At 43.9% G+C, this 15,139-nt stretch overlaps 2 protein-coding genes across 3 annotated transcripts; one reads left to right on the top strand and one right to left on the bottom strand.

Moving 5' to 3' along the window:
- Positions 1-418: 418 nt before the first annotated feature.
- ora5 (olfactory receptor class A related 5) lies at positions 419-3,315 on the top strand. The gene has a single exon (XM_070989287.1). It carries the CDS (start codon positions 859-861, stop codon positions 1,996-1,998), a length of 1,140 nt encoding a protein of 379 aa, XP_070845388.1. The 5' UTR covers positions 419-858; the 3' UTR covers positions 1,999-3,315.
- Positions 3,316-3,366: 51 nt separating this feature from the next.
- nup155 (nucleoporin 155) lies at positions 3,367-14,773 on the bottom strand. Of its 2 annotated transcripts, none has more exons than XM_070989285.1 (34): positions 14,649-14,773; positions 14,247-14,413; positions 13,634-13,771; positions 13,412-13,508; positions 13,207-13,277; positions 13,007-13,099; positions 12,489-12,752; positions 12,323-12,396; positions 12,108-12,199; positions 11,898-11,995; positions 11,626-11,793; positions 11,424-11,524; positions 11,117-11,287; positions 10,891-11,001; positions 10,617-10,711; positions 10,442-10,527; positions 10,153-10,294; positions 9,929-9,995; positions 9,704-9,819; positions 9,357-9,460; positions 8,993-9,126; positions 8,639-8,830; positions 8,256-8,394; positions 8,026-8,161; positions 7,778-7,931; positions 7,582-7,686; positions 7,232-7,386; positions 6,934-7,063; positions 6,719-6,832; positions 6,492-6,612; positions 6,269-6,379; positions 5,778-5,914; positions 5,530-5,636; positions 3,367-4,262 (listed from the first exon to the last, which is right to left on the bottom strand). In XM_070989285.1, the coding sequence occupies exons 2-34, from the start codon at positions 14,386-14,388 to the stop codon at positions 4,124-4,126; spliced, it is 4,104 nt and encodes a 1,367-aa protein (XP_070845386.1). In that variant the 5' UTR covers positions 14,389-14,413; positions 14,649-14,773; the 3' UTR covers positions 3,367-4,123. The 2 variants fall into 2 exon arrangements, with proteins under 2 accessions (XP_070845386.1, XP_070845387.1); XM_070989286.1 differs by having other exon boundaries at positions 14,705-14,770.
- Positions 14,774-15,139: the final 366 nt, after the last annotated feature.

Here is a 15,139-nt window from a genome sequence, read left to right as displayed (position 1 = left end):
ATTGATGGATTACCAACGTTTATAAAGTGTTAGATGTCTTCAAACTATTAAAAATGCCTTTAATTAGTACTCTATTACCTTTTCTAAAGGAAAAAGACAGTGGTATCAAAAGCTCTGACATTAGAAAACTAAATGTAAAAGGGGAAATTGCATACAGACAGTGTGCATTTCTAAACATAAAAAAAAAATCAATGTGAAAAATCACACAAATCGTCCGGGCCATCGGGGTAAAATCAAGTGTGAAGACATAATGGAGTGTTTCCTCCTGTGCAGCTGTGTGAGGACATGTTGATCTCTCACACGCAGAAAAAAGAGAGATGATCCCATTTGCATGCAGGAATTTTAACAAAAATCGAAAGGTTTCAGGAGAACAGTCTGTGCCCTGCTCGGAGTGTGTTATGTAAGATTGTGCAAAGAATAAACTGAGCTGCACCGGAGCACAGAAATAACAACACAGAGCAACATTTCGGCTGTAATTTATCAGACGATCAGGGATTTAACTGGCAGCTCTTCATGGACGTCCACAGTGGACCCTCAGATTCTGCTCTGTGTGTTCTGTCTTCAGGCAGACAGTATTACTAGAGTGCACTCCTTGTCAGGGGAAGCTCCTTGGGAGGGCCTGTCATCATGAGGAAAATACACCTCCATCTCAGGGGACAACATGATGAAAGCTCCTTGATGGAAAACAAAATGGTAAGATGTTGTTTGATCTCCATGGTGTGATTGGGTTGGGCCTCTTAACCTCCTCTTTAAATGTCCAAGGACCAAAGCATCCCGCATTGCAAGCTTTGAAAGGGTGAGACCATTCGACTGTTGCATTGAAGATTAAGACGAGTCGCAACCTGAATTCGTGGAACGATGGATGCAGAAGAGTTGATTGAATCCATCATCAGAGCGCTCATGTTCCTGGCAGGGATTCTGGGGAACAACTGGCTGGTGTTTCGCTCCCTGCCGGCGCATAAATCTGGCGTCCGCACCAACGAGGTCCTTTTCATCAACCTGGCCGTCTCCAACCTTATCACCAACTGCCTGGTGGACCTGCCCGACACCATGGCAGATTTTGCTGGACGCTGGTTCCTGGGGGAAACGTTCTGTGGCGTGTTTCGCTTTTGCGCTGACCTCTCAGAGACCAGCAGCATCTACACGACCTTCTTCATCAGCGCTTTCTGGCACCAGAAGCTCGTCTGCTCCCTGAAGCAGGGGGGCGCCCCGGTGCAGCTGGACAGCCTGTGCTTGGTGGGCTGCCTGCTGGCTGGGAGCTGGACGGTGGCCGTGGTCTTCAGCATCCCACACTTTTTCTTTGTGACAGTGGAGGGAGGAAACGACAGCCATGAAGACTGTATAGACGTCTTTCCGAACGCCTTTGCCAGGCAAACCTATGAGATCTTTTACTTAACCCTGGCTAACGCTCTGCCTGTTGCTGGGATTGTATTTGCCTCTGTCCAAATTGTCATCACTCTGCTCCAAAACCAGAGACGCATACAGAGTCATAATTCTGACCCTACCAAGGAGGACGAAAGCAAGAATCCGGAAACCAGAAATGATGACAGATCAGACAGCACCGCTTCTAATCCAGGCCCCTCAAAATGCCTCAAAGATCCTGCATCCCCAGCCCAAGTTTATACGGACGTGTCTGCTTCTTCCTGTCCAAATGGAGGGCTGTCGGGTCACAGCTCCAACAGCCCTCCCCTCAGCAGGGACACAAACACAGACAGCAGAGTTGGAGCTCAACCAAATCTTTCGAAGCCCAGCCAGATGCCGGCTAAGCCCGGTCCGAGCTCAAGCTCTCAGGTGAGGGCAGCCAAGAGCGTGGTGGCTGTGGCCAGCGTGTTCCTGGTCTGCTGGCTGACTCATCTGTTTCTGCGCATCACCAACAGCATCCACACCTCGTCGATAATGGTGGAGGTGGCCAGCTACGTTGCGGCCTCCTACACCTGCATCATCCCTTACATATTCCTGCACGGAGTGAAAAAGCTTTCTTGCTCATGCAAAAGGTAGAAATGTGCACGTCACATCCACGATCAAATATGTGGTTATGCATATGTGGTTCTATCTGATCCTCACTGCTGTTTCTCTATCTAAAGTGGTCCCAAAACCTCTATTAACCAACATGTTATCTGTTTGAATGTTTGTTCATCCACATGTTGCTACTGCCCAATTAAAACCTACATCCAAATCTGTCAGAATTGGCCCCTTGAAAAATAAAAGCATCCTTTGGCTGTACTAGAGTCTGCTGAAGTGCGGAACTCCTTGTCCGTTATGAGCTAATCTCTCTCATCGTTATAATTGCAGGTTTTTCTTTCAAGCTTTAAACCATCTGTCAGGCAAATGTGCCAAACATCATTTTGCATGTTTTTATCTTTGTCTTATGTGATGGTAAAGAGAATATTTTTGGATTTTGGTTTTGGACTGTTGGTCGTTATCGTAAGACATCACCTTGGGCTCTTTAGGACATTTTGATGAGCACTCTTCACTATTTCATTCATCAAAGAATTGATTTATTGAACATAATCTGCAGATTAATAATGAAAACAATCATTCGTCGCAGCCCTGCAGTAACCCTGCCGCTTGCTCATGCAAAAGCTAGAAATGTGTTTCATTGCATCATCGCTTTTACTTCTAAGCCTGCTAACTTTATTTTGAAAAGCTAAGTAAAACAAAGATTATTATTATTCTACAGCAACCAAATGGAAAAAGTTGGTAGACTCAAATATAAAGTTGCTGCTCACACTGTAGATACTAGAAGCACAAATCTAACTGTACTCTTCATACATGTTGTGCACAAAGTGTAAAGTCACAATAAACATTTTCAGTCACGTTCTTCATGAATTTGAGGAGATAATTCAAATTTTAACATTGCATGTGTTAGTTTGATGTGATGGAGAGGTAGGACTGTTCACACTGATCGTATTATTGATGTAAATGTTATGCAAGGAGCACTTTATTGGCATTTCTGTAAGTGTCCTGACTCCCCGTGTCATTAAGGGAGAAATCACCTCAACATTAAGAAAAATGACTTCATTTATCATGAGGGTGGAAATTAAACATAATTTTGTACTAGAGTGCACAGCTAATTGGAGAAAAAGACCTTAAGCAATTAATGCCCTGTTAGCGATGCCTCTGAGCGCCATTTTCAATTAAAGATAATTGCGTAAACACAGTGACGACAGCAATTCCATTATTGTGCACCCTCTGCAGTGTCACATTATCAACCCAGAGCAATTCAATCCTCCTGTCTGCTGGTAATCATTTGGTTAAATTTAAACACCCGACGACTCAAGAACACCAGTTTGTGGGTTAATAGGCAGCTAGATTCTGAGTGTTTTCATAACATCCTCTCACACATAAGGAATGACAAATTTAACCTCTTTATAAAAATGTTTTATGATTTTTTCCCCCTCATCACAGGCCAAAGCTTTCAGTGTGGCACTGTGAGCTGCACCGTGCTTTAGTTTTACATTCCAAACAGTGACAAAAGCACTCATACACAACGGCACTGTTAAATGTTTCAGACAAGTAGGCAAAATGCTGACTGTAAATAAAACAAGAAAAAAAAAAAGTTTCCGTGTGTGTGAGACCTTTGGCAGAAGACACGACGTCATGGCCAAGTTATGTACATAATTACAACATCCAGCACTCAACTGTTTGTTTGGAGGCAAACGTGGATTTATCAAAATGTTTCTGTAATCAAAGGCTTCAGTCAGGTGTATTTCAAGAGTGGATTCATAAGAAAATATCCCAAATCAATCGTCAATAAGTGCAATTTCAATATATCAAAACCGACCCGCAAAATTCAGTGATTTCATTTTTTTTATAAACACAGCTCAACAAGATGTTTTTTTTTAGATATCTGACTCAGCAATTTGCACACAACGCAAATAACCAACAGTGTCTTGCTTTGCTTCTAACAAATGTATTAAATAAGTTATAAAACTCATCAGAGGACCGCTCCAAGTGTCCCTTAACAACAAGCACGTGCCAAGCTGTAAAGTGTCAGACTGAAGAGGAAAAGAGGTGTGCTGGTGACATAACCACACCTCTAACCAGCTGTTTAATTAAGGCCAGCAGTGCAAGGTCCAGAGGTCACCTGTCTCTTGTCCTGTGAAGGATGTTATTAGTGACATCAGTGGAGTTTCTCCAGCTTCGCCTGCAAAGACTTGAAGTTGCCGATGGTTTGCTGAAGGGTCAAGTTTGGGCTCAGAGACTGCAGCTCCACAAGGTATCCGCAGATGTTGTCAAGACACACGTTAGTGAAGCGCCGCCTGCCGTGGAGGGAAGACAGGCTGTTAAACCGAGCCTACTGCAGGTTCACTGCAGTTTCAGTAACAAGCAAGGCACCTTGATGAAGCTAATATGTTCGTCAAAACAAGCAGGGATGATCCAAAGATTGTTTTTTAATGCAAAATTCACTCTTTGTAGTTCTCCATGGTTTACTGAAAGAGGGAAATCTGCACTAAAAAATTTTTGAAAGATATCAAGTTGATCTGGCTCAGACTGCTGAAGCGTCACATTCAGATATAAACTGTATTTTTACACAGAATCGCAGCCACTATGGGCAGGATGAACTATTACAGAGACCAATAAACATTTCCATGTACATATGGACGTGGGAGTATTGTTTTAAAACAGATATGAATAAATGAGAAGCTGTCCTTTAAACAACAGCCCCCTGCAATGAGTATTTCTGACGTAAAGCTCTCTGGCTTCCACAGTGAATTTATCATGCCAGACAATCAACAAACATCAGTTTTCGGCTTTTGGAGTTTTACATCTGTCTGTCTACTGGCTCTTTGACTTCCTGAATACATCTGCTGCTGGTAGCACACAAGTGATTGACAGATACGATGCGTTGCCTAGAAACAGTACAAATGCCTCACTGAATTTAGCTGGAGACACAGTTTTTCAAAGCGTTCTGTGTTCCACAAACTAACCATGTTTTCAAGTATTCTTGCTCCTGTGGAGACAGTGGAAGCGTTAAGCCAACACCACAATGTATAATTACAGTTGAATTTTATCTAGAGCAGCTTACAATTAAGTGAGCAAGATGTGGGAGGTTCTTATCTTGCTCATAGACGCTTTGGAAAGTAGAAACAAACAACTTTTCAACCCCGAGCATTTCCAAGTGGTAGTATTACTGGCGTTCATATGGAGTCATAATATAGTTTGAGTATTGCTTTGCATAAACACGTAACTACAGCAGGGGTTGGCATCAGGGTCGAGGGTGTGTAGAAGAAAACATTAGGAAAGCGCGAGTTCACTTAGTCTATAATAGAGACATGAAAGCGGATAAAAACACTCATTCATTTTGGCAGGAGTCCACACAGTGAAAGCGAGGCTTATCGGGAACTAATCTAAATGGCGATGGTGGCATTACTGCATAGCCATTACATTGTGCAATCAGCATTTCAAATGATAAGTTAAAACAAAAAACTTGTCCACTGCCAGTTTAACCAGCGATGCCATGCTCATGCTCTCTATAAAGCCAACGCTGCAGTGCCCACAACCGGCCACTACGCGGACGGTGATTACCTGTCGTAGGTTGGCACTCTGCTGGGATCGTCCACGTATCCTGACAGCAGAACGTGGATGCATTCCACCAGGTGGAGAGGTTTCTTCAGCCGCTGCCAACAGGGATCCTGCAGGCAAGAGGCAACATGGCAGGTCGAGACAATTTCATCCTTAATCCACAAAAACTCTAAATGCTGCTTCTAATCATGTACATTTATTCTAACAAAACTGATGAAGTGATGCATTGACAGGTGACATTTTATCTGTACCCGAGTTTTAAAGAGTTGGTCATAGACTTCCAGAAGACGCGGCAACTGTACTCCAATCTCCTGCATGGTGGAGGTGACGAAGCCCACATCCCAGTTCAGTCGACACACTTCCTGCTCTAGAAACTTCACAAGAAACTCTGCAATCACAGGACACATTGGTACTTTTAGCACAACGTACCCATCAGTTTGGTCGTTACTGTTTTGAGTCTGACAGTCTGTGCATGTGTGCAAAGTACCAAAGATGTACAGAAAATGATTCGTCTCCACAGAGAGGACAAGTTTGAACAGGCTTGTTGCAATGAGAGGATAATTAAGCAATCACCTAGAGCATCAGCATGACCCTACAGTCCTGTACCACAGAGACAAGCTGACTTAAATGATGCAAAGGGGAAGACTAATTATATTACTGTTAACAAAATGGTAAACAGCAAGCTGGAAAATTCTAACGAGAGGAAAACAGAGCATAATTACAGGAGGGTATGAATGCTCACCCAGGGGGAAATATCTCGGTGTTCCAGCGTAAATCTTTCCCAGTGATACCAATTTCAGGCTGAGAGACCTCATCCTGTCAACTGGACTCATGGCCACAGAGTCTCCCAGTTCTAGACAAGACAAAACAATCACTGACACTTACATGACATGTGGCGCGTGAAGGGCATTTTTAAAACGGTTTGGGGCACTACATGTCTTGTGAGGTGTTGACATTTCCCTTGCCTTTCTCCATGATTTCCTGCCACAGTGAGTGCACCAGGATCGGGTCAGAGTGTCCTGCACAGTGAATGATGGCCAGCTTGCACTCAGACAATTTGAAATGGTCAGCAAACTCCCCGTAGAGCTGCACAAGAGGACATTTCTCAACAGTTAGAAACATTTTCCATTCACTGTAATGAAAATCCTTTATAATCCCCAACCCCTGATGATCAATGTTCTGCTTGTGTTACCTTAGTGATATCCATGAGCTCTGAGTCCAACTGAGAAATGACATTTTTCACTGAGGGATGATGGGAGTACTGTCTGATCAGGGTGTCCTGAATCTGCACTTGGATGCGCACCAGCTAAGAAAGGGAACGAGACACAGAAAATGAGTTCCAATGATAAATTTCACAGGGCGATCACGTCTAGACTCCTTTCACTGTGATCACTGCCGCATACGCACCTCCATCTTTTCTTCCAGCTCGTGCAGGAACTCTCCATCTGATGCCTGAGCTGAGATGCTGGAGGAACTCTTAGCAGACAGGATGGCTCTGGCGATGTACTCCAAGCGCTGCTTCAGTGAGATCTCAGTGCTGCATGATCACAGAACAAACAACAGGAAGGTACATTTTCATTATGTCTTCACTTAAAAAATAAGAAGCAAACAATACGAAATTGAATCTGAGCTTGTTCATAAATTTCTTTATGTTACGTGATAAGAATCTACCAGAATCAAACTTATTATCCAGTGGTGTTCAGACCTGTGCATGTCAGCAAGACGGGCCAGTACATGCGCTGCCTTGCCAAAGTTTCGGTTCTTCTCGTAGTAGCGCCACAACAGGTCCATATTGTGCACCTTACTCTGGTCCTGCTTGATCATATGCATCAGATGTTCTTCCAGGTAAGGAGAATTCACCTGGACAACACGGGACAAATGAAAGGAAAAGCTGTCACACAGATGGCATGAAATCATCCCAACAATCAGACAGGTTTGCTTTACATAGGGCTACTGGGATACACAAAGAAACAAATAAGGGACACATGCATTGTCTCCTACTTTTTCACATTTACTATAAATACCTGCATTGAGTGACATAATGAGACACACTACCTCGAGCAGCTTGTCGGTCAGATCGGCCTGAATCAGCCAGTTGTACAGAGCGATGTGAAACAACTCGTCCTGAGATCTCTGGGCAAGACCCAGAATCTGCTCAAACTACAAGGAAACAACATAATTTCATTAATTATACAGATTATGTGCACCGCCGTGGCGAGATCTGAACATCAATTGTCCCCTTCGTACTAACATGAGCTGTAGCTTCTTCGTTACTGAGCATGTTGGGGTCGGAGGTCATGACAGGAGGCCCGGGTTGCTTCGGGACGCTGGGGGACTGAGGGGCAGCTTTGCTCTGGTTCACCAGCTCCTGCATGGTGTCTGTGATGCACTTGTAACACGAAAGCCTGGAGCAGAGAGAGGAGTGAAAAATGTTGGTGACAATCGGCTAAAAAAGGCATCAGTGACGCTGAGTTGTGCATCATTTCTCTCTTGTGTTACCTTTCCTGGAAGGCCTGCTGTCCCACTCTGTCATCCTCCGGCTCTCCGTTCTTGTAAAAGTGGGGCCCCAGTCTCTGTGGGTCCTTCTTGTCTGCCGCCGTGAGGCACAACTCAAGGACTCCCTCAAAGAAACGCACTGAGACGGTTGAACAACATTAGTGTAAAACAACATTCAACATATCAAGTACACAAACACAGAATAAGGAAGGTGTTTTCCTGTGTGTCTTTACCTTGCCTGTACTGGGAGCAGACCAGTGGCAGGTCGGTGTGTTGGCTGATCTGCTGATAGAGTCGTAGAGACTCCCTCAGTGTTCTGTCTTTATCTACTTTATTCTGGATCTGCTTAGAGCTCTGCAGCATCTCATTAGCCTAAGTGGGAGACAAAAGCAACAAATTCAGTACTAAGACACATGAATCGATGTTGGTGAATCAATACCTTTTAATGACCTCAATGACCCCCAAATAATCCTGAAGATTGCAAGAAACGTGAAATCATCAAGACATCAAGAAACCAGAAATTACCTACATTTAACTGTATCTAGTACCTTTTAAGGTCTTTAGATATATTTTTCAAAACTTTCAAGGACCCCAAAACACGTTAGTGTGTATGTACCTTAGAACAAACGCTGTCATCGCTGCTGTACAGCAGGGGACAGATGTCTCGTAGGTGATTGCTGATAGCATCCACAGAGGCATTATCTTTGATGTAGACATTAATGATTGCTGTGATGAGCGCTCCAGACAGCTCCTTGCCCCGGATTACTACATCTTTAAAACTTGCTCCTTTCATCTGCTCTTGAAACTCCTACAAAAAAATAGAAAAAAGTAGCAGAGTGAGCAACAAGCTCAAGCCGTAAACAAGGTTTTGGGCTGAAAACAAAAAGGTACTACAGTCAGATGAATATCGCAGTGATGATGTACGGGCATCTTCAATTGTTCTACGGGAGAAACGTTTGTGCACACGTACCTTTGGCAGCTCAGACATAATGAGGCTGAACTGATGATCACAGAGAAGCTTCCAGAGGGCCAGAGTCTGATAGGAGCGATGCACTAACTGCTGGATGCCCTGCAGGGACATTTTCTCATAGACCTGAGCCTTGGCTGGATACAGATGGAAACACAGAGAGCCAAGAGTTACAGGAATTTGAAGGAATGAAGACATCAGTGATGAGTGTGACACACAAAGTGAATCACTTTTTCTTCCTTACATTGAAGTTCCACTCTGACTCTCTTCATGTTGAGTAAGATTCCTAATATCATCAGGATCATTCAGGATAATGATTCCTATGACAACATTCAGGAAAATGTGGAAACCTGCGCTCATAACTCACTGTGATATTTCCTCTGGAGCTCTTGCTGGACCTGCTGAGAGCTGGCACCGTCAGGGCGCATAAATCCCAGCAGCCTTTGCTGAAGGTTGGCAGGGGAGCTGAAACTAACAGGGAGCAGACCAGATGTTATTCAGGAGGGACTGGAAACAAGACTGGAGTACAGTAGAGATTCTGTAGATCTGGATCCTGTTTTAGCCCCTTTCATGTAAGCAATACTCTCAGTGACAAAATCATGTGAAATGAGAAAGGTGTGTGCTGATGTGTTTGAGAACTAGCAGAACCTTTAAAGGCATCAACATAGCAATTGGTTCAACGTAAGACTTAGCAAGCAGAGAAGGAGCTCTTACCTTGCAGCACCTAAAGAGGATGGACTGAACTGAGAGTTTTTATCAAGAAACTCTCGCAAACCACAGAGCTCCAGAAGCACTGACTCCAGATCAAACAAACCAACACTGCTTTCAAACTGTGGGGACAACAGATAGCAGTTAGTGATAACTCACTACTACGAGCACCAAAGCTTCTAATTACTATCAAAGTGTGAAATAAATGCCTGGTGTCACTATGATACTTACAATACTGACAGTCTGATTTCCTTTGCTTATTATTTTCTCAACAGCAAGGCTGCCGTCCCAAATATTTCTGTTAGAGTGAGGGCAGCCGGGAACAGGAGAGAAAGACATGTTGTTCAGCATGGACACCATCATTGCCAATCGGCACCCACACCTCTGACTGAAGAGACATGTCATGACAGATTCAAAATGTGTCCACGTGACAAATAGTAACAGGGTTTACTTACCCAAGAATGCGAGCAAAGTAGATAAAGATGCCGTTGTGCTTCCCTGAGAAAATCACCTCTGGGCCAGCGGACATGGGTGTGATGGGTGCAGACCCAGAGTGCATTGGTGCGAAAGGTGTGGCCAAAGCTGGGGGCACAATGCCTGTGAGAAGAGTAAGAATAATGACAAAGGTTTACACATGTATTTTAAGAATATTATGAAATGTGATGTTGAAATTATTTGATATTAATTTTTTTTGTGTATCCTGTTTAGGGATTAGTTTATATAAGGCAGTTTTTAATGATTTACCAGGTGCTGGAGAGCTCATCACGGGTCCAACAGTACTGGGAGATGCCATGGCTGCAGGGAATCTCATCTGTGCTTCTCCTCCATATCTGATCACAACAACAGAGGAACTTGTAGCTTGTGGACAGTGAGAGTGAGTGTAAATCTGCCCATGTGTTTAAACAACGTCATCGGTTACCTGAAGAAGGCCCTGGTGGCCCACTGTGAAACTTCTCTGTCACAAGCAGCGCTGGAACAAGCCAGGATCAGCGCTGTGGCACAAGCCTGCTCCTCCTGTGTAGATATATATGTAAATATATACTGTGCATGCCTGTGGGAAACATGCCTGCACACTAGTCTGAGGCTGCATGCTTGAATCCTGTGTGAAGGTATTTGTATGTCGTGCACAGGTTTAAGGGTAAAGGCCGTGATCAGATTATAAAATGTAAGACAGTGAATGTCATGCTTTGTACCCTGTGCAACTTGAAGAAGCGTTCAACCTCTTCGCTTTCTCCTCCAGCACAGCTCACCAGCAGGTGACGGAGCTGGTCTACTGGCCGCAGTTTTTGGAAGATATGACTCCCCTACAGGACAGCAAGGAGTCCACACTTAGTATGCAAAACTAAGATACTGTTTTGTTACACTATATCAAGTATGAGGACTTTGTGTTCAACATAATGAGTTGACATGAGTTTTAACCTTTGCAGAGAGAAGGACAAACTTCTGCGGAGAGATGTTATGCTGCTGGACCACCACAGGTGAGTCAGTGATGGGGATCTGCTCCCTGTTCAGAGGACTAAATATCTTGGATGGCCTGTCCTCATAAAGGGCACAAAGAGCCCAAGAGTGTCCATCTATGTTAGACATCATCTGCAATAGAAAACAAAAGAAGGAGACGCATGTTGTAGGGTATCTCTAAACCGGTGTATCCTGTAAGCACAAGCTGCTCTATAGAGGAGCGGCCAGCGGCCAAACTAAAAGTTTGATCCATTTACTGTGTGCCAACCTGAGTCTCCATTAAGGGTTTCTTGAAGGGGAAGGAGTCATGGTTGATGCACCACAGAATGTCGCTGTCCTCTGTCTCTGAAGCAGCCATTAACAGAACGCCTGCAAGATTTAAACAAAGAAAAGACAAAACCATATTACAGGCAAGTGCGGATTCCTGCCACCAGTGGGCCTGTATGCCAGCAAGCTGAACATAGTCTTACCTTTGCTGTGTAGTGCCTTGTGGACCTTTGCAGGTTTCTGCAGTGTAGAAGATGCCGAAAACCCTGGAGGAAGACGGACATGGACCAAAGCTAGCAAGCTAGGTCGAACCGCCACGTGCTTTTGGTGTGGAGGGGCAAAAGGTGTAGTGCTGAAGTAGAGACGCACACCTACAGACAGAAGATGTACAAGCACACAGAAAGTATTATTTCATATAACCTTACACATGTCCTACTATTTTTGCTCATCGTCACGACTGTCCTGTAATGTTTACCTGCGTGAGTAACAGCAAGCAGGTGACAGTCCAAAGACTCAGATCTGTCAATCACAGAGATCTGGACAATAGGTTTGAAGACCGAACGATCAATTGTCCTGCAACAGAACGAGAGTTTCAAAGAGACAGAAAAAAAACTTTCCATCTCTAGGCGGAGAAATAATGAAATGTGAAAGAAACATGTTTGAGGTTCAACAAACCCACACATACCTGGCTATGTTTCCAGCAGCCGCAACAATGGAGCTCTGCGACATGGTTGCCACACGACTCATTCCCTGCCCATCAGCACCCAGGTCATACAGCTAAACAGACAGACAAATTGTGACATATCAGCACAAGAACAATCACAACAGATTTGTTAAGTCTCTGAGGTGATCAGGAAGCCACACGTGAAAAACTGACATGTAGTCCACTGAACATCCTACCTGCAGGACGCCCTTCTCAGAGCGTGTGAACAATGTGTTACGGGAGTTGTCGATAGCAATCTGCACAATGGGGTCTGTGGAAGGCAAGGACACTGAGAGGTTAAAGTCATGTTTTATTATCTCCTGGACATGTTTCACTCCATGTATAAAGTGTCCCTGTCCTTACCGTCTTCAGAGAAGGAGAACTGGAGCACAGAGGGGATGAGGAATGACAGAGAGCTTTTGGAGTGGTTGATTTTTCTGCAGCGCTGACTCAGCCATCCTGCCTCTGCCTGGTAAGCAATCTCATAGAGGCAGCCATCCTTTCCCGCCATAAAGATACGTCCAAGGTCTGTGGAGGTGATGGATAGGATGTAGGTGTTGTCTGTGGGGATTGAGAAGAGGGGGTCTGGTAGCAGCTGCATCCCACCGGACATGCTGTCATTCAACCCTGCAATGAAAGCAAGAGAGACACAAAGACGAGAGAATAAGAATTGTGTCATTACAGGATTCCACAGAGGACTTAGGAGGATAAGAGGTTAAACTCTTAAACACACAGTATGTAATTTCTCATGCTAGTAGTCTCTCAATCAAAACAATAGCAAAAGATGCTAAATAAATAAATACATTTGAAAACAGGCAAGCATCGTGAGAAAATTCCTCTCTGGCATCTACATAATGACATGTTAGTCACAGGGAACTCACCAGCCTGGCTCTTGGGAAAGCTCAGCCCGAGGATCACCACATCCACAGAAGTGGCCAATACTAAGAGGTAGTGAATGTGTGGCTGCAAAATCCCTGAGAGGAAAAAAAACAGCTCATGAATATTACTCAAATAAAAATTCATTGAAATTGGAAATTAAATAAATGATAATAATCAATTCTGAGTTCAATTACACACACACCTTGTTTTGGTTTCACAAGGCCCACTGCCAGAATGGTTTCAATAAGGCCATCAAAATAGGCCACATCTCCTCTGCAAAGAATATAGAAGAAATAAATAAACAGCCACCTTCTTTCCAAGTTTACCATCAATGGAAGTCCACAATAAAAACTGAATACCAATAATTAATGTTTTCACTCATTTCCATATAAGCTAAACACACTCACCCATCTTCATAATTCCACATAAAGATGTCATTGTCAATAGTAAGCCACGCTCGACAGATCTCAGGAAAAACTCCCATCATGCAGTTGCACTGCATATCTGTAAAGCTGTTAAGCGGAAACTCAAAAGCAATCAATTTCACATTCTTGCTGTATGTCTGATGAAACCGTCTGGATCCATCTGCAAGCATTCGATCAGCTTTTCCTGAATGGCCAAAAGGATACGGCTGAACTGCTCCACCAGCTCAGGTGGCAGAGGGACTCGGCGGACTGCACTGAGCTCCGGGAGATTTGGCACACTGAGTAAACCTGGTCCCTGGAGGGGGTAGTCCATGTCCGACACTCCAGAGAGGGACGGCATATCTATGGACACAATTAAGAACAAATCTCTTAATGTTCCATGCCCAGACCACATTTTGGACCCAAATTACGATTCAATTTTTTGTAAACTAACAAATTCCATCATAGCGTAAACAGCATAAAAAGTCAGCGGGATATATATGGCAACTTATGTTTTTCATACAGAGGAGCTTATGACAAACAGCATCCACTTGTGCCATTTATAAAACAGATCATAAATAATACAACACTGTCAATGCCTCATTTCACGTTGTTGGTTTGTGCATATATCCTCGTGTACACAAGCTCTGAAAACACCAACAGTGACTACCTTGGTCTATATCAAAGTTTTTGCGTTAATCAACATTATCATTAATGACCTACTTTAGCCTACCATTAGTTGGCTGCCATTGCAGCCCTGGTGTAAACACACACATTCGAGCTTGATCGCCATTGTGGGGTCTTGCCCTCTTCAGCTCCACACCCACACATGACTTACTGTGAGAGGGGACGCTGAGCAGCTCCGACAGGTCAGGAAAGCAGCGGTCATCCTGCAGGTGTCTGTCAATCAGCCGGGCAGCGTTTTCCAGCGCTTCGGCGAGTGCAGCGGCGGGGCTGCTGGGTCCAGCGCTGGACGGCATGGCTGGGCTACCACCGGTAACTTATCTACAGATATCAGCGTTAGCAAAGTTAGGCGAGATGTCATACGTGGATAATGGGGAGATACACCGCCAACCTCACGATAAGTTAAATCTTTTCAGTGCTAGCGAACGTTAGCAAGCTGGTAGAAGACGCCGGTTAGTTAGCTGACGGCTAGTATTAAACCCTTATTATTTAGCATGCAAGCTAAATGCTAGCTAAGTGTGAATTAAAGTGTTTTAAAGTGAACTCGTTGCTGTACCCGATTGAAAAGATTCCGCGTGATGCTGAGTTATTTGGCTGAGAAGTTTTGCTCACCAGTTGCGCACCAAAATTTAAACATACAATATCATACAAACACACAACTAGCAGCCCGCCAACCTCATGCACAGCGGCAGAGGTGAAAGGTTGCTTTCCGGTGGTTCACGTTCTTCTTCGTGTCCTCAATTTTTCGCAGACTGAGTGAAGTAAACATTGTGCTACCATCTACTGGTCATTGTTATTATACCTGAACAATTCACCACAGAAAGACATACAAATACAATATATAAATGCCTTAGCATTGCAGTGAATTTCTTGCAGATTTTGCACATTTGCATTCTTACATTTTTCAATAGAATGTTTAATTCATTCTAAAATGAATGATAGCAAATTGGTGTTTTGTTACACCCTGAAATGTTGCTGTTTTGAGACCCCATTTATCTTCTTGATACTATTAAATCAATTACTGTATTTTAAAAAGGATGTGACATG

Source organism: Chaetodon trifascialis, chromosome 20 (genome assembly GCF_039877785.1).
Source record: "Chaetodon trifascialis isolate fChaTrf1 chromosome 20, fChaTrf1.hap1, whole genome shotgun sequence".
NCBI lineage: Eukaryota > Metazoa > Chordata > Actinopteri > Chaetodontiformes > Chaetodontidae > Chaetodon > Chaetodon trifascialis.
This window is presented reverse-complemented; position numbering and strand designations above follow the sequence as displayed.